Source organism: Mastigoproctus giganteus, chromosome 8 (assembly GCF_048544385.1).
Source record: "Mastigoproctus giganteus isolate SK-2022 chromosome 8, ASM4854438v1, whole genome shotgun sequence".
In the NCBI taxonomy this organism is placed as follows: Eukaryota; Metazoa; Arthropoda; class Arachnida; order Uropygi; family Thelyphonidae; genus Mastigoproctus; species Mastigoproctus giganteus.
In genome coordinates, this window is record NC_143582.1 from 72,516,043 (window position 1) to 72,535,169 (window position 19,127).

The window sequence follows — 19,127 nt, forward strand, 5'->3', positions numbered from 1 at the left end:
CACATAAAATCCAAGGAGGTGAAGCCAGTTGGCATCGCTGGATAGTGCAGTGTCGAGTCAGATTGGTGTGACATAAGCATTGGGAGTAGGAGTGTACTATAGGCCTAATGACTCTGATGAGTATAATAAGAAACTGTACAGGTAAATAGAGTGGGCCAGTACATCAGAGAGACTTATAATGGGGGATTTTAATTTCCCAGATATTGACTGGAATTTGTGGGTTGGTCACTCACACACTAGCAAGGCTTTTGTATATTTATTGCATGATTGTTTTCTACATCAGCATGTTCGGGAGGCAACTAGAGGGAGTAACACTCTTGATTTGATTATCAGTAGTGATTCTTCATGCGTTAAGAATCTGCAGATAAAGGAATCACTAGGTGGCAGTGATCACAGTGTGCTGAAGAGCGATTTACTCAAAGGGGTAAAGGGAAGGGTTATTGCTTTCGTAAAGGCGACTACGATGGTCTGAGGCAGTATTTAAATTTTATACAGTGGGACCAACTGAAGATGTTACCAACAGTAAATTCAAAATGGGAAGCATTCAAGGAACTAATCTTGGAAGCTCCCAGGCTTTACATACCAGCCAAGAAATATTGTTCAAGGTTCAGGCCTAAATGGTTGTCAGATGAACTAATGAGACATATGGCACAGAAGAAAAATGCATGGGATACATACAAATTAATGGGTGACATGGAAGCCTATGATAGATACAAGTTGATCTGTAACAAAGGAGGTTAGGCAGGCAAAGGCTGATTACGAGAAATCTTTGGCAAGGGATGGAAAGAAAAACAACAAAGAGTTCTTTACTTATGTAAACTCTAGAAGGAAGGGATGAATCAGATTGGTCCACTTGATATCGATGGGTCAACTGTTGATGATCCTGCTCAGGTAGCTAACAAACTAAACGAATATTTTGCATCGACATTCACACATGAGGAGTTATTCAGCGAGGGGAATGCCATAGGTGTATTCAACTCTGGCAGTAAGCTAGATAATCTTGTAATAACTGAGAGTAAAGTGGAGGAGAAATTGTTGAAGATAAACACAAGAAAGGCACCTAGGGTGGATGGGATCTATACAGTTATATTAAAGGAGGCAGCAAAGGAAGTAAGGAAACCCTTAGCCATAATTATGAGAGCTTCCTTGGACTCAGGGGAGGTACCCACAGACTTGAGATGTGCAAATGTGACCCCAATTCACAAAGGAGCATCAAAGGCCGACACATGTAATTATAGATCTGTGAGTTTAACTTCTGTTCCAGGAAAATTAATAGAGGCACTGGTTAAAGAAGCACTGCAGGATCATCTAGACAAGACTTCAGTTATAGCTCAGACACAGCATGGTTTTGTTAATGGGAAGTCTTGCCTGACCAATTTGATTGGATACTATGATGCAGTCACAAAAGAACTGGATGCAGGGAATAACTTTGATATTATATACTTGGATCTTAGAAAGGCTTTTGATACTGTTGCATGGAAGACCGCTGCACAAATTGGTGCAGTGTGGCATTGGAGGCAAATTGTTGCTATGGATAAAGGGGTGGTTGAGGGGGAGAAGACAGTGAGTGGTAATCAATGGACACTGCTCATTGTGGACTAATGTTATTAGTGGAGTCCCTCAGGGTTCAGTGTTGGGTCCATTATTGTTTTCTGTATTTATAAATGATATTGATGATGGTATATCAAGCTTAATGTCCAAGTTTGCAGATGATACAAAGGTTGGCAGGGTTGTCAAGGACACTACTGACACTATGCTGCTGCAACAGTATCTAGAAAGGTTGAGCAGATGGGCTGAGAGGTGGCAAATGAAGTTTAACATTGACAAATGTAAAGTGCTAGATATGGGAAACAGTAACCCCGGCATAACGTATCAACTCTGTGGTACTACAGTGACAGTGGTAGAGAATGAAAAGGACCTGGGGTAATTGTGCAGGCAGATATGAAGTTTTCTGAGCTGAGCAGATGGGCTGCAAGAGTAGCTCATGGTCAATGATATACAGGAATTTTTCTAGCAGGGATAAGGAGGTGATTATTCCCTTCTATAAAGTAATGGTCAGGCCACACCTTGAGTACTGTATACAGGTCTGGAGGCCTCATTTCATGAAGGATGTAGAGCTGCTGGAACGAGTACAGAGAAGGGCAACAAGATTAGTGAATGGAACAAAGGGTTGCTCTTACGAAGAAAGACTTAAGTTTTGCAATTTACAGTGTCTGGAGACTAGGCACCGGTGAGGTGATCTGATAGCGGTGTATAAAGCCTTGAATGGTTTGAGCATGCTCAATGCTGATGGGATTTTTCCTCTTTCTCAGAAAAATCACCTGAGAATGGCATAAATTCAAATTGAGGAAAGACAGATGTAGGATAGACGGGTGGAAATTTGCCTTCAGCCCGCGGGGTAGTTGGTTGGTGGAACAGACTTCCATCCCTTGTCGTGGAAGTTGATAGCCTAAATAAATTTAAGGCTCAGCTGGACAGATATTTCAAACGAACAGAGGGGTGAGAAGTGGAAGTGTTTTTTTTTTTTTTTTAAGCTGTATAAGCTTGCTTTCTTGGATCATATGCCTCTACTAATGCTAAAGCTAATAATCTGTCAAGCTGGTCCAGTGCAGGTTCGGTCGTATCTGACCACCACTGAACAAGAAGTAAGTAAGAACCTTTCTCATTTGTACTGATACATACTCGTTTGGCTTTGTGTCGCCGATCCCAGTTTGCTGTTTCTCACACTACGTTTGCAAAATTTAAATTTAAAAATTTTACAAAAATTAAATTAAACATTATCTATTCACATTTAATTTCTATTAGTTTTAATTTTAATACTATCACTTAAAAATTAATAACTTGCAAAACTGGTATGGGGACAACAGAAACGGGTAGGTATGAGGCATTCCTTTAGTCTGGCTAGTTATTTTTTTGTTATTTGGTTTTTTTTTTAGGAGCATTAGCAACTAAGGCCATATTGCTCCGGGATATGCGGTGGTCATTCCCTGACCTTTCCGCATCTTCCGTATTTGGTGGTGACGGGCTCGAACCCCGGTCTAATCAAGAAGCTTGTGCTACGCACTGCTGCTGCTGCTGCTCCTTCCCACCTGGCTACAGAGGCGCCTTTTTGTCTGGCTATCGATCTGTTCAAAGCCCCTGATGAAGTAGCAGACAGATGGCCAATTGAGGGAATGTTATTTGCTTTTTGCAAATTTCATTGTATATTATCATTTTTATTGATATTTTCATTTTTAGCATCATTTTATATTTATTTTATTTTTATTTCCATTTCATGAATATAAAGTTATATAGGCCACCCAGGCTAAAGCTAGTTTACATTTACTAACTTGGTAGCTTGGTCCATATACACCTAATTCCCTACAGATAAATACCATTTAATTAAATAAAATCAACCAATATACATATATATATATATATATAGAGAGAGAGAGAGAGAGAGAGAGAGAAAAGAATAAATATTATATTTTACTTATAGTTAACTGATATAAATGATCCAAATAAATCATTAAGACAAACATTAATGAGTACTATTATATAAAAAATACGAATGGAGTGATTCAAATCATTTTTTACAAATACCTCATGGTCTGTATTAAGTATATCGATTAAAGCAAGCCAATTTTCTGAATCATACATTACACGAAAAAATCCAGTCTGGTTTATATTTATTTTATACCAGACTGTATCTTCTGGAATTGTGAAGTATCCTAAAAGAAAACAGAAAACTTAAGGTTACTTAAACATTTTCTTAAAATAATCATCATGGTAAAGTAGCATGCAACACAATGTTGTACTGTTAGAGTGATGTAACATATAGAGAAAAAATTTACTACATTTATATTTAATTACTTTTTTTTCCAGACCATAAGACACCTTTTTTAATAATAAAAAAAAAAAAAAAAAAAAATGGCTAAAATTCTTCTCCTTATGGTCTGAAGTATATTAGGTGCATGCTGTGATGTCTTTATCTTCAGTTATGATTAGAATGGTAAAAATTGCAGGCACCCTTATATATATATATATATATAAAACCAGCTCTTTTTATTGTTGACCATTACAGGTGACACATAACAACAAAAGCAAAAAGGATGATTGCTAATATAAACATGTAAATTCATTAGCATTAGCATTAGTAGAGGCATATGAGGCAAGAAAGCAAGCTTATTCAGCATCAGCCAAAAAAAAAAAAAAAAAAAAAAGAAACCACTACTCCCATTTCACCCCTCCGTTCGTTCGAAATACCTGTCCAGCTGAGACTTAAATTTGTTTAGGCTATCAACTTCAACAACAAGCGATGGGAGTCTATTCCACAAACCAGCTTCCCACTGGCTAAAGGCAAATTTCCGCACATCTATCCGACATCCGTCCTTCCTCAATTTGAATTTATGCCCTCTCAGGTGATCATTCTGAGCAAGAGGAAGAATCCCATCGGCATTGAGCATGCTCAAGCCATTCAAACCCTTATACACCTCTATCAGATCACCTCGCCGATGCCTAGTCTCCAGGCTCTGTAATTTGCAAAACTTAAGCCTTTCTTCGTAAGAGCAACCCTTTGTTCCATTCACTAATCTTGTTGCCCTTCTCTGTACTCGTTCCAGCAGTTCTACATCCTTCTTGAAATGAGGCCTCCAGACCTGTATACAGTACTCAAGGTGTGGCCTGACCAATGCCTTATACAAGGGAATAATCACATCCCTGTCCCTGCTAGAAAAATTCCTGTATATCATTGCCAAGACACAATGAGCTACTCTTGCAGCTCGTCTGCACTGCTCAGAGAACTTCATATCTGCCGGCACAATTACCCCCAGGTCCTTTTCATTCTCTACCACTGTCAGCGTAGTACCACAGAGTTGATACGTTGATCTGGGGTTACTGTTTCCCATATGTAGTACTTTACATTTGTCAATGTTAAACTTCATTTGCCACCTCTCAGCCCATCTGCTCAACCTTTCCAGACCCTGTTGCAGCAGCATAGTATCAGTAGTGTCCTTAACAACCCTGCCAACCTTGGTATCGTCTGCAAACTTGGACATTAAGCCTGATACACCATCATCAATATCATTTATAAATACAGAAAACAACAATGGACCCAACACTGAACCCTAAGGAACTCCACTAATAACATTAGTCCACGTTGAGCAGTGTCCATTGATTACCACTCTCTGTCTTCTGCCACTCAACCATCCCTTTATCCATAGCAGCAATTTGCCTCCAATGCCACACTTCTCCAATTTGTGCAGCAGTCTTCCATGCGCAACAGTATCAAAAGCCTTTCTAAGATCCAAATATATAATATCAAAGTTATTCCCTGCATCCAGTTCTTTTGTGACTACATCATAGTATCCAATCAAATTGGTCAGACAAGACCTGCCCTTAACAAAACCATGCTGTGTCTGAGCTATAACTGAATTCTTGTCCAGATGATCCTGCAGTGCTTCTTTAACCAGAGCCTCCATTAATTTTCCTGGAACCGAAGTTAAACTAACAGGTCTATAATTACTTGTGTCAACCTTTGATCCTCCTTTGTGAATTGGGGTTACATTTGCACATCTCCAGTCCATGGGTACCTCCCCTGAGTCCAAAGAAGCTCTCATAATTATGGCTAGGGGTTTGCTTACTTCCTTTGCTGCCTCGTTTAATATAACTGGATAGATCCCATCCACCCCGGGTGCCTTTTTTATGTTTATCCTGAACAATTTCTCCTCCACTTTCCTCTCAGTTATTAGAAAATCATCTAGCTCACTGCCAATGTTTACTTCACCTACGACATTTCCCTTCCTGAATAACTCCTCATGTGTGAATGTAGATGCAAAATACTCGTTTAGATTGTTAGCCACCTGAGCTGGATCCTCAACTGTTGAACCATCAACATCCAGTGGACCAATCTGATTCATCCCTTTCCTTCTTGAGTTTAAATAGGTAAAGAACTCTTTTCTGTTTTTCTTTGCATCCTTTGCCAAGCATTTCTCATAATCTGCCTTTGCCTGCCTAATCTCCTTTGTGAGTTGGTTACAGACCAACTTATATCTATCATAGGCTTCCATGTCACCCATTAATTTGTATGTATCCCATGCATTTTTCTTCTGTGCCATATGTCTCATTAGTTCATCTGACAACCATTTAGGCCTGAACCTTGAACAATATTTCTTGGCTGGTATGTAAAGCCTGGTAGCTTCCAAGATTAGTTCCTTGAATGCTTCCCATTTTGAATTTACTGTTGGTAACATCTTCAGTTGGTCCCACTGTATAAAATTTAAATACTGCCTCAGACCATCGTAGTCGCCTTTACGAAAGCAATAACCCTTCCCTTTACCCCTAATGGTAGTTACCTCTTTGAGTAAATCGCTCTTCAGCACACTGTGATCACTGCCACCTAGTGATTCCTTTATCTGCAGATTCTTAACGCATGAAGAATCACTACTGATAATCAAATCAAGAGTGTTACTCCCTCTAGTTGCCTCCCGAACATGCTGATGTAGAAAACAATCATGCAATAAATCTACAAAAGCCTTGCTAGTGTGTGAGTGACCAACCCACAAATTCCAGTCAATATCTGGGAAATTAAAATCCCCCATTATAAGTCTCTCCGATGTACTGGCCCACTCTATTTACCTGTACAGTTTCTTATTATACTCATCAGAGTCATTAGGCCTATAGCACACTCCTACTCCCAATGCTTATGTCACACCAATCTGACTTGACACTGCACTATCCAGCGATGCCAACTGGCTTCACCTCCTTGGATTTTATGTGTTTCTTAACTAATAGCATAACCCCTCCTCCCTTCCTATCCTGTCTATCCTTTCTGTAGATCTTGTACTCCCCAAATTCCATTTCTGCATTCCTTATATCTGTGTGACACCACGTCTCAGATATCCCAACAATATCCGCCTTTGATGCTTTGAGCAATACCTCAAATTCATCAAATTTATTTACTAAACTCCTAGCATTGGTGTACACGCAAGTATACATGCACCTGTTTCTATTCTTAGCTACCCTAACACAACCCATGTGTTTACTTGTACCGCAATGACTTCCAGCAGTCTCTGAAATATCCTGCGTCTTGTTTTTCAGGCTTCTGCTCATTCCAATAGAAGCAGTGCAAGAATCTCTTTCACCTCTGCCAGTGGCTACTGTTAATCCATTAGTCTTTGTCTCCCCCCAAGCTAGCAGTTTTCCGACCCACCTAACACTGCCTCGATAGCATCAGCAAATATTCTTGCACCCTTTCTATTTAAGTGTATCCCATCCCTGTAGAAGCAATCTCTCCTGTTAACAAGTACATTCCAGGCTGAAAAAAATTCTACCCCTTGAGCCTTGCACAATCTTTCCAGGGCCGAATTGATCGACAAGGCTCTCATCATATACTCCCTCCTATCGTGTCTGGGCAGAATTGCAGACACTTTCAAATTCAACCCCACTTCACGGCTTTTTTTCAACAGTGACCTGTACTTGTTAAGTAATTCCGCTGGTCTCCTACTCTTAATATCATTAGTGCCAACGTGTACAACTATATCACCTTTTGTGCCCTTAAAAGATATCTGCTCTACGTTTTATGTGTTTTTTAACTAATAGCATAACCCCTCCTCCCCTCCTGTCCTGTAATTCAGGGGGCTTTAGCCAACTGTGGCTATTGGGCACCTCAATTATTAAAACCTCTTTGAAGTATTTGAGCAAGATAAGTGGACCAAAGGGATGGAGGTATTAAATCATAATTTTACAAAATATGAATGATGTGAACAAGATCCTAAAGATGGTGCATTCTTTGAAGAAAGTGAGAGATCAGCCCACACTGTCCGAGCACATATATAGCTTCTGTCATTGGTAATGATGAGTGTGATACTAGCAATGACATGTTATAGGCACTGTAGAATGAGAAAGCTTTTTTACATTTTCATTTTATTTAGTAAGCATTTAGCACTTGTGAATTTCTTTCAAATATGTGCAATAAAATATTTTTTCCAAAATGACTTTGAATTATTACAGAAACACTGAACACTATGTTGGTAATTTTATAAATGCACTATTTTTATTTTATCATGCACAGTTATATACAAATTTAACAAACTGAGTTGTTTTTTTTTTTTTTTTTTTTTTTTTTATGTGAACCCCAAACACGAGAGGTATTAGAACCTATAGTACTTAGTACCGTGCTTGGGTTGGAGACTGAGAAGACGAAAGAAGATATTTGTTGACATTGGACTTGAACTTCTGTAGATTGTAATTTTCAGGAAATACATATGAAGGAAGGTTGTTCCAGAAAACGGCAGTTGAATGAATAAATGAGGAAGATGAAAAGTTGGTTCTGTGGGTTTGAAGTTGGACAGTAAATGGATGTTGGCTGGTGGCAGCACGTGTTCAGACTGTTTTGAAAGAGAGAGAGAGAATTATAGAAGCTAATTCAGAAGAACAGTGCCCATGGAAGTATCTGTAGAAGAGGCATGCAGCAGAAGCAGTGCGTCTATGAGACAGCGAGTGGAGAGACTCTGTTAGAGATGAATCATTAATTAACCTAACTGCCCTCTTCTGAATGGAATCAAGAAGCCTGAGAGAGGTTTTGGGGGCACCACCCCAGATGTGGGAACAATATTCCATGGCAGGGCGGATTTGCGATTTATACAGAGTGAGCAGCTGTTTGGAAGAAAAGTAACGCCGAGAGCGTTACTTTTTTAGATGCAGAGGAAGCAATATTTGTAATGTGCTTGTGCCAAGAGAGATTAGAAGTCAGGGTAATCCCCAAAAGAGATATATCCTTTTGCCTAGAAATCGGAGTGTCACTAAAGATAAGCATAGGAGCAGAAGAATCCTTTTTGCGAGATATAAGACAAGACTGAGTTTTAGAAGGGTTGAAATCAACTAAGTTGTCTTTACCCCACTGGAGAATTACCTGAAGATCGGCATTTAAGGAATTGGCAGCAGATTTTCGAGAAGTTGAAGCTGATTGAGCTGGACAAGGTTTCTCAAAATGGAAAGTTGAATGCAATGTGCTATCATCGGCAAAACTATGGATAGGATTTCCAGTCAATGGAAGAAGGTCATTAATATACAAGAGGAAAAGAGTGGGGGGAAAGAACTGAACCTTGGGGGACACCGGCATTAGTGGAGAAGTTAGAAGACAGAGAGCCATCAACCATCACCCTCAGTGAGCGATCAGAGAGAAAACTGGATAACCAATTACTAAAAACAGTTGGCAAACCATAAGATGGAAGCTTGTTTAGAAGACCTTTATGCCAAACACGATCAAAAGCCTTTGAGATGTCAAGAGCAACTACTTGTGTTTCACCGAACCTTTCCATTGAATTAGTCCATAAAACATTGAACATTTAACATTGTGCTTGTTAAGTCCATTTAACATTGTGTTTGTTAAAATAAGTAAAATACAGTTCAGAAAAATTAATACATTTCCTGTAACGTTCCTGCTGAGAATTCTTCACCATTCACCACCTTCCACAACAAGAACCACAAACCCTCTTTACAAGCAACAAGTGTTGCTTGTAAAGAGGTGCTGTAGTGTTGATCAAAACCAGGGCACCTATGCTCTTTTATAAGATCCTCAATCGCAGCAAAAGAATACTTTTTAGGTTCCAATGAATACTAACTAGTTGAGAAAAGGATTTAAATTTCCCCTCACCCAGTAAGTTTTCTATTACTAGATTTCCCTATGCCGTGCAAAGGTACTTGGGGGTCCAGATGCAAAAGGGCATTAGGGTTGTTGTTGTTGTTTTGGTTTTATTGGCGCATTAGCTACTAAGGCTATAATGCGCCAAGACCAGGTCATTTATAAAAAAATTTTTTTTTTTTTTTTTAAATTTTCAGTGACCTAATTAGTTAGGTCACTATGTCAAAGGGTATAACAAATATATAAAAGAACAATGTAAAAATTTTATATAAGAGTAAAAATATTTATTGTTTTTAAAAAGCTAAAAACAGCAGACACATTGTCATTGTCAGATAAAATCTGACTGAGTGTATATGGCTCAGTCAGATGAATAAAAGCGATAAAACGGATATTGCTAAAATCTGGGCATTCAACTAAAATGTGTCTAATTGTTAAAATTGTGCCACAGGACTCACACATAGGAGGGTCATCCGCCCTCAGCAAAAATGAATGAGTCAAATGACTATGTCCTATGCGGGTCCGGGCAAGAACAACTTCCTCCTTACGATTCCTGCGCAGACTAGACTGCCACGGTTCAATTACAGGCTTTATACGATGTAATTTATTCGCAGTCTGTCTATTCCACAAATCCTGCCATTGGGAATGTAACTTTTGATGTACTATTTGCCTGTAGTCTGTATAGGGGACTAACAGGCAGCAGTTATTATTGGGAATTGCTGATTTGGCTGCGGCATCAGCCAAATCATTTCCCCTAATCCCAATGTGGCTCGGAATCCAGCAGAAGTGGATGTCATATTCGCGTTCATGGAGAATGTGAATCTTCTGCTGAATGCTAGACAGAACTGGATGAGGATTATACCTCACAGATATTAAAGCCTGTAACACACCGAGAGCGTCAGAATATAAAATGAACCGTTGGTATTGGCATTCACTAAGGCGTGCAGCTCTGCAGTAAAGATACTGCATTCAGAGGGAATCTGCTCCGATGTAGTGCTGTCTGTAAAGACAGCAGCAGATCCCACGTATGATTCCGACTTTGAACCGTCTGTGTAGACTGGCGCGAAGTCGGAATATTCAGCTCGGTGTTCTGAATAAAGCTGCAGGTAGACCGAAGATGGAGTGTCCGACTTTCCCCAATTTCTAACGGACAAGTCACATGCCGGGACACGAGCATGCCAGGGTGGAAAGGGTTGCTTTGGTGTTTGGGCAACCTTGTCTACCTTCATATTAAGTTCTTTGAGTAGCTCTTGGAGACGAATACCAAAAGGACGATTGGCAGTCTTACGGGTGTTGTACAAATTTTCCCATCGTGGCTCAAAAACGAATGGCCACGTAGGATGGTCTGGCAGGGATTTCAGTTTTAAGGCGTACTTTAGAGACAACTGCTTACGACGAAGCGATAACGGTGGTTCGTTTGCTTCGACGTATAAGCTCTGGACAGGAGATGTTCGAAATGCTCCAGTAGCGATACGTAGAGCCTGATGATGGACAGGGTCCAGCCATCGAAGGGCACTGTCTCTGGCTGAAGTATATACTTGGGACCCATAATCTAATTTGGATCGCACAAGTGCACGGTACAGCCGTAGTAGGGTGCATCGGTCTGCACCCCAAGATAAAGAGGAGAGCGAGCGGAGCATATTAAGGGCTCTTGTGCACTTTGTGCGGAGTTGACGAATATGATCCAAAAACGTCAGTTTTTTATCGAATATGAGTCCCAAGAATTTTGTGTTCGCTGCTACTGGAATAGCATTTTGTCCGAGCCTTAATTCAGGTTCAGGATGAAGATTAGGCTTGCGACAAAAGTGTACGCAAACGGTCTTCTCCGGCGAGAACCTGAAGCCATTAGCAAGTGCCCAGGAATTCAGACTATCAATGGCTTTCCGCAGTTGTCTTTCAATAACCCTCATGTTGCACGACTGGCAAAAAAATGCTAAAGTCATCAACATAGAGGGCACTGTTTACAGTTGGAGAAAGTTGTTCTGTGATGGAATTTATTTTGATGGCAAAAAGCGTGACACTTAATACTGATCCTTGTGGTACTCCCTCCTCTTGGCTAAAGGAGCGAGAGAGTGAGGATCCCACACAAACTTGGAACGATCGATTGGCTAAAAAGTTTTGAATAAAAAAGGGCAGATGCCCTCTTAGGCCTAGGCTATGTAAATCTTTTAAAATGCCAAATGTCCAAGTTGTGTCATACGCATTCTCCATGTCAAAGGACACCGACACCAAGTGTTCACGTTTTAGGAAAGCATCCCGGATGGTCCAAAGTGGACCGGTTCCTTCGGAAGCCGCACTGGATGCTGGAGAGAAGGTCATTTGATTCTAAATACCATATTAAACGAGAATTGACCATTCTCTCCAGGATTTTGCACAGACAGCTAGTCAGAGCAATAGGACGATAATTGGTGGTAACTTTTGGATCCTTTCCTGGCTTAGGAAAGGCAAGAACGATTGCCTTTCGCCAGGAATCCGGAAACTGCCCCTCAGTAAAAATTCTGTTATACAGAAGGAGCAGACAATCCATAGATTTTGGTGAAAGATGTTTAATCATTTCATAATGGATGCCATCTGGTCCAACAGCACTTGCTTTGGAAAGAGTGAGGGCTCTTTTCAGTTCCTCTATAGTGAATGCCCCGTTGTAGGGATAGAGGCCCTTGGTCTTAAAATTAAGTGCTTGCTTTTCCAGTTTATGTTTAAGGACCAGGAACTCTGGGGAATACGAAGATGTTGCAGAGATGTTAGAGAATGTTTCCCCAAGAGCATTGGCTATTGCAGTTGGATCTGCAATAGCACATCCATTATAATCTAGGATTGAAGAAGGGTGGGATGTATATTTTCCCTTCATTTTCCGGATTTTATCCCAGACTACCTTAGAGTTGGTAGACTGGTTAATAGATGATGTAAAATGGATCCACGATTCCTTTTGACTCTGACAACAGATGTAGCGTGCTTTGGCTCGTGCACGTTTGAAGGCTATAAGGTTGTTCGTGGTAGGATATCGGCGAAATATCCCCCACGCTTTGTTTTGAGCCTTTTTTGCTGCTGTGCATTGTGAATTCCACCAAGGTTTGGGAAATGGTGGAAACAGGGCTGATGTTTTTGGGACAGCATTCGCAGCTGCTTGGACAGTATTTTCTGTGATGTACTTAACTGCATCATTGATAGGCTCTTGACTGACTGTGCTAAGATCAAAATTTGCCTGATGTTGGAAGGCAGTCCAGTCAGCCTGATCAATCTTCCACCGTGGTAACCTGAAGGGAAGACATGGTCTCCCGCTGTGTAACGAGGTTATCACAGGGAAGTGATCGCTTCCGTATGGATTCTCCTCCACTTTCCAAGTGAGTGAAGGGAGTAGAGAAGGGGAGCAGATAGAGAGATCAATGGCAGAATAAGTACGGGTAGGCATGTGGAAGAAGGTGTTTGTTCCAATATTCAGAAGGGAAAGGTCATTGTCATTTAGCATACGCTCTATGACTCGTCCCCTTCTGTTGATGTTAGCACTACCCCACAGGGTGTTATGTCCGTTAAAATCCCCGAGAAGTAAGAAAGGGGGAGGCAGCTGCGTAAGAAGATCATCAAGGTCTGCCTGGGAGATGTCAGTCCCAGGTGGCAAATAGATAGAGCACACAGTTAATAAAAATCCCACCGTAAGGCGAATTGCAACAGCCTCTATGCTAGTTGTAATTAGTAAGGGCTGCACTGGGGTCTGGTTACCCACAAGGATAGCAACTCCCCCGTGTACAGAGCCATCCGCAATTCTATCCTTACGAAAAATTGTGGTGTTATGCATCGTGGGATCGTCATTTGCCTTTAGGTATGTCTCCTGCAAGCAAAAGCAAACTGGCTCGTGCTTTTGCAGGAGGGCCTTGATGTCATCAATATTTCGCCGGAATCCACGACAATTCCATTGTAGGAATTTAGCCATTATTTTGGCTTGGTGGGTCCATCAGGCGGCTTCCGAGGTGCTGAGGGCTTACTTTTATCAGTCTTGGATTTATCTTTTTTGGGGAAGAATGGACGCTGTCCCGTGTCCATTTCCTCCTCCGCAAAGAGTTCCAAGACTGAATCTTCGGGTACCTCCTTCTGCTCGACATCCATCTTTTCTTGGGTACTAGGGGGGACTTCCCCTTCCTTATTCTTTTCTTTCATAATTACCTTTGTCACTTGTGGAGCATTAGGAGGTACCGATATAGGAGTGGCAGCTGATTGGTCCTTTTGTGCAGGTTTTTGAGAACTTAAGAGATACCGCGCGATGGGAGTGAAAGACTCCTTTGGAGGAATGGTCATGTCCGTCTGAGTTCCGACGGAACATCTCCCTGCTACCTTCTGGGCGTAGGTAGGTTTGTTGATATTCAGGGGTTTGACCGATTTCCTTGCCTCCTGGTATGATATATTTAGCTCTGCCTTCAGCCGTTGAATTTCCTTTTCTTCTTTCCACTTCTGGCATGCTCGTCAGTAGGCCGGGTGTTCGCCCTCACAGTTAATACAGGTGGGTTTTGTGACTGAACATGCTGTTGTTTCGTGGTCCTTTGCACCGCATCGAGCGCATGCAAGGACTCCACGGCAGGCCATTTGAGAATGTCCATACTTCTGGCATTTAAAACACCGTAAAGGGTTCGGAACGTATGGACGCACTGAACAGTTGATGTATCCAGCTTTAATCTCGTCAGGAGGTTTAGGAGAGCTAAACGTCAGGATAACGCTCCTGGTTTTCACAATTGTTCCATCCCTTCGCGCAGTAATTCTCTTGACGGCAATAACTCCCTGGGGTTTTAATTCGGACCAGATTTCCTCCTCGGTTACGTTGAGAAGGTCCCACTCCGAAATGACACCTCTCGATGAATTGAGTGTTCTGTGTGGTGTTACTGTTATAGGTATTCCTCCGATTGATGTTGTTCGGAGTAGATGTTCGGATTGCCTGTCATTTTTAGTTTCAATTAAGAGGTCTCCAGAACGGAGCCTCTTAACTGACTTGGGTGAACCTGCTAACCCATCCAACCCTTTTTGAATGAAAAAGGGCGACATTTTACCAATCGGTTTTTCACCGGTTGAATGCATTATTAGGAACCTTGGTACAGGCCCTGATGTTACTTCTGTTCGCTGCCTCTTTGTACTAATAATACTATCTGGGTCTTCGTCTATGTTTGAAGATAGGGACCGGGTTGGGGCCCCTGAAGAAATATGTTTATCAGGATTCATATAGGTTTTTAAATTGTTCAGTGCCCGGGCTCCCCACCCACCACGGAGCCCAAAGGGACGCCCACTACCCGGCATGCAATAAATGAGCTCGGGAGTGGGATGCCAGGGCTACCCAGACACTATACCCGCACCGCCGCCAGCCTGAATCCTGTCCCTCGGACCATGAGGGTAGGGGCGTGGCACTGACACGGTTGACCCTCGCAGGCGAGCCTACTAGCCGATTGATCCTAGCCGGGCCTTCCAGGACCACCCGTCTTGTCGAAGCAGGGGCCAAAGTGGAAGCTGGTCCCCTCAACCACCAGGATCCCACTTTCTGAATTTCCACGGGTCGCAGCGCACGGCAAACACGCCGGATTCCATTGATGTAAGCCTGGAACCTCGGCTGTGGGCGTTGGATCCCAGTGATGCTAGTCTGGAAGTCCAGCAGCGTCACTGGGAGGTCCCCTCACCACGTACAGGTGCCCACGTCGAGGGGAGCATTAGGGGGTCTCATTTATTTATGTTGAGGCTTTGTGGCACCTTAGATCGGAGGGGGGGGCCTGGTGCGACACATCTAATGCACTCTCCATTTGCACGGCCCTGAAATTTCCCAGCATAGAAACCATTGCTTGAAAACTTTACTGTTCTAATGGTTAGAGATGCTTTCACTCCTGACTGTACCTATAAAAATATTGAACATAACAACCTGACCAATTACAGAGATCCAAGACATTAAATCTCTCAAACAAGAAAAGAGCATTATCATTTTCAAAGTGGTAAAATCAGGTAGTATTGAAGTTACTGACAAAATGCTTACAACAGATAAATCCTTAAACTAAACTTTCCAACAACCAGATGTCATAATATATGTTATGTTGTTGTTGTTATTTGGTTTTTAGGAGCATTAGCAACTAAGGCCATATTGCTCCGGGAATACGTGGTGGTCACATCCCCGGAGTATGATTCCAGTAGGTTGTTGTCTGTCATGCCCACCACCAATCATTACTTCATTTGTCACGCCTACCTGTCAATCAATATATCCTTCTCTTTGGCTCCAGACCGATAACACTTACCGTCTGTTTACCGAGCAAGCAGCACTAGAGTCCTGTGTCGGGAAATCAATTTTCTGCATAAGCTATACGACATTCCTCGTTGTTCTTGTGTTGGTTTTCCTTACCTTAGCCACTGCCAGAAATGTGCTTTAGAAAAATATCACAATGGTATTCAAAATTGATTCTTATAACCAAACATATGATAATGATGAAGGTGTAAGGCATTTTAATGATTTCAATTGGTTTTTTGAAATTTGATCATATAAAGTAGCTGATTCTACTAACGAGTGATCATGCAAACAGGCGCCTACTTATTTCACTTTACGATGGGCTTACAATATCTCTGACCAGAACACGTGGTCCTTCCTCTCAGCTAACAGCAGCATTTGAAAACCTATCGGCAGCGTGTTTTGTTTTTGCATCCTTTAGTTGAAGTGATTTTTTGTGTTGTGTTTTAATCAATATATTACTTTTAATCAAGTTTTTAATATGTACAATTTCCATTATAAAAATCACCTTTTAGAGAGATAAGTAGCTCAGTTACATTGTGAAAATTTCAACTTCTGAGGTCTTAGAACAAATTGCCAAAAAACAATGAGCTATTGTGAAACTATCGTAATGTTCACATTACGATAGTTTCACAATATGATGGTGTCTCTAGAATGGATTAATATCGTAAATTTGGTGGGATACACTGTACTCACACTCATTGCCATCCAGGAAACTTAGCATTAGTAGAGGCATATGATGCAAGAAAGTAAGCTTATGCAGCATCAGCCAAAAAAAAAAAAAAAAAACCACTCTCATTTCACCTCTCCATTTGTTCAAACTAACTGTCCAGCTGAGCCTTAAATTTATTTAGGCTATCAACTTCCACAACAAGGGATGGAAGTCGGTTCCATCAACCAACTACCCGCTGGCTAAAGGCAAATTTCCGCACATCTATCCTACATCTGTCTTTCCTCAATTTGAATTTATGCCATCTCAGGTGATTATTCTGAGCAAGAGGAAGAATCCCATCGATATTGAGCATAACCATTCAAGGTTTTATACACCTCTATCAGATCACCTCGCTGGTGCCTAGTCTCCAGACACTGTAATTTGCAAAACTTAAGCCTTTCTTTCTAAAAGCAATCCTTTGTTCCATTCACTAATCATGTTGCCCTTCTCTGTACTCGTTCCAGCAGATCTACATTCTTCTTGAAATGAGGCCTCCAGACCTGCATACAGTACTAAAGGTGTGGCCTGACCTTTGCCTTATACAAGGGAATAATCACCTCCTTATCCCTACTAGAAAAATTCCTGTATATCATTGACAAAACACCATGAGCTACTCTTGCAGCCCATCTCCACTGTTCAGAAAACTTCATATCTGCTTGCACAATTATCGCCAGGTCCTTTTCATTCTCTACCACTGTCAGTGTAGTACCACAGAGTTGATACGTTGCTCTGGAGTTCCTGTTTCCCATATGTAGTACTTTACATTTGTCAATGTTAAACTTCATTTGCCACCTCTCAGCCCATCTGCTCAACCTTTCCAGATCCTGTTGCAGCAGCAGCATAGTGTAAGTAGTGTCCTTAACAACCCTGCCAACCTTTGTATCGTCTGCAAACTTGGACATTAAGCTTGATATACCATCATCAATATCATTTATAAATACAGAAAACAACAATGGATCCAACACTGAACCCTGAGGGATTCCACTAATAACACTAGTCCACGATGAGCAGTGTACATTGATTACCACTCTCTGTCTTCTCCCCCTCAACCATCCCTTTATCCATAGCAGCAACTTGCCTCCAAGGTCACACTGCCCCAATTTGTGCAACAGTCTTCCATGTGCAACAGTATCAAAAGCCTTTCTAAGATCCAAATATATAATATCAAAGTTATTCCCTGCATCCAGTTCTTTTGTGACTGCATCATAGTATCCAATCAAATTGGTCAGGCAAGACTTTCCCTTAACAAAACCATGCTCCCCCTCAACCATCCCTTTATCCATAACAGCAACTTGCCTCCAAGGTCACACTGCTCCAATTTGTGCAACAGTCTTCCATGTGCAACAGTATCAAAAGCCTTTCTAAGATCCAAATATATAATATCAAAGTTATTCCCTGCATCCAGTTCTTTTGTGACTGCATAATAGTATCCAATCAGATTGGTCAGGCAAGACTTTCCCTTAACAAAACCATGCTGTATCCGAGCTATAACTGAAGTCTTGTCTAGATGATCCTGCAGTGCTTCTTTAACCAGTGCCTCCATTAATATTCCTGGAACAGAAGTTAAACTCACGGATCTATAATTACTTGTGTCAGCCTTTGTTCCTCCTTTGTGAATTGGAGTCACATTTGCACATCTCCAGTCTATGGGTACCTCCCCTGAGTCCAAATCAGCTCTCATAAATATGGCTAAGGGTTTGCTTACTTCCTTTGCTGCCTCCTTTAAGATAACTGGATAGATCCCATCCACCCCGGGTGCCTTTTTTATGTTTATCCTCAACAATTTCTCCTCCACTTTCCTCTGTTATTACAAAATCATCTAGCTCACTGCAAGAGTTAACTTCACCTCTGTCATTCCCCTTCCTGAATAACTCCTCATGGGTGAATGTAGATGCAAAATACTCGTTTAGTTTGTTAGCCACCTGAGCAGGATCCTCAACTGTTGAACCATCAATATCCAGTGGACCAATCTGATTCATCCCTTTCCTTCTAGAGTTTACATAGGTTAAAGAACTATTTTCTGTTTTTCTTTGCATCCATTGCCAAGGATTTCTCATAATCTGCCTTTGCCTGCCTAATCTCCTTTGTGACTTGGTTACAGACCAGCTTATATCTATCACAGGCTTCCATGTCACCCATTAATTTATACGTATCCCGCATTTTTCTTCTCTGCCATATGTCTCATTAGTTCATCTGACATCCAATTAGGCCTAAACCTTGAACAATATTTCTTAGTTGGTATGTAAAGCCTAGTAGCTTCCAGATAAGTTCTTTGAATGCTTCCCATTTTGAATTTGCTGTTGGTAACATCATCAGTTGGTCCCACTGTATAGAATTTAAATACTGTCTCAGACCATCCTCTACGAAAGCAAAAACCATTCCCTTTACCCCTGATGGTAGTTACCTCTTTGAGTAAATCCCACTTCAGCACACTGTGATCACTGCCACCTAGTGGTTCCTTTATCTGCAGATTCTTAATGCATGAAGAATCACTACTGATAATCAGATCAAGAGTATTACTCCCTCTAATTGCCTCCAGAACATGCTGATGTAGA

The 19,127-nt window shown here is 41.3% G+C and overlaps 1 protein-coding gene across 1 annotated transcript in view; it reads right to left on the bottom strand.

The window, feature by feature from the left end:
* LOC150081627 (glutamyl aminopeptidase-like) overlaps nucleotides 1-19,127 on the bottom strand; it is a 253,803-nt gene that overhangs the window by 89,771 nt on the left and 144,905 nt on the right. Inside the window, exon 9 of the mRNA XM_090380268.1 lies at nucleotides 3,583-3,710. Coding sequence (XP_090236394.1) covers nucleotides 3,583-3,710 — 128 coding nt within the window. The remainder of the gene's footprint in view (nucleotides 1-3,582; nucleotides 3,711-19,127) is intronic.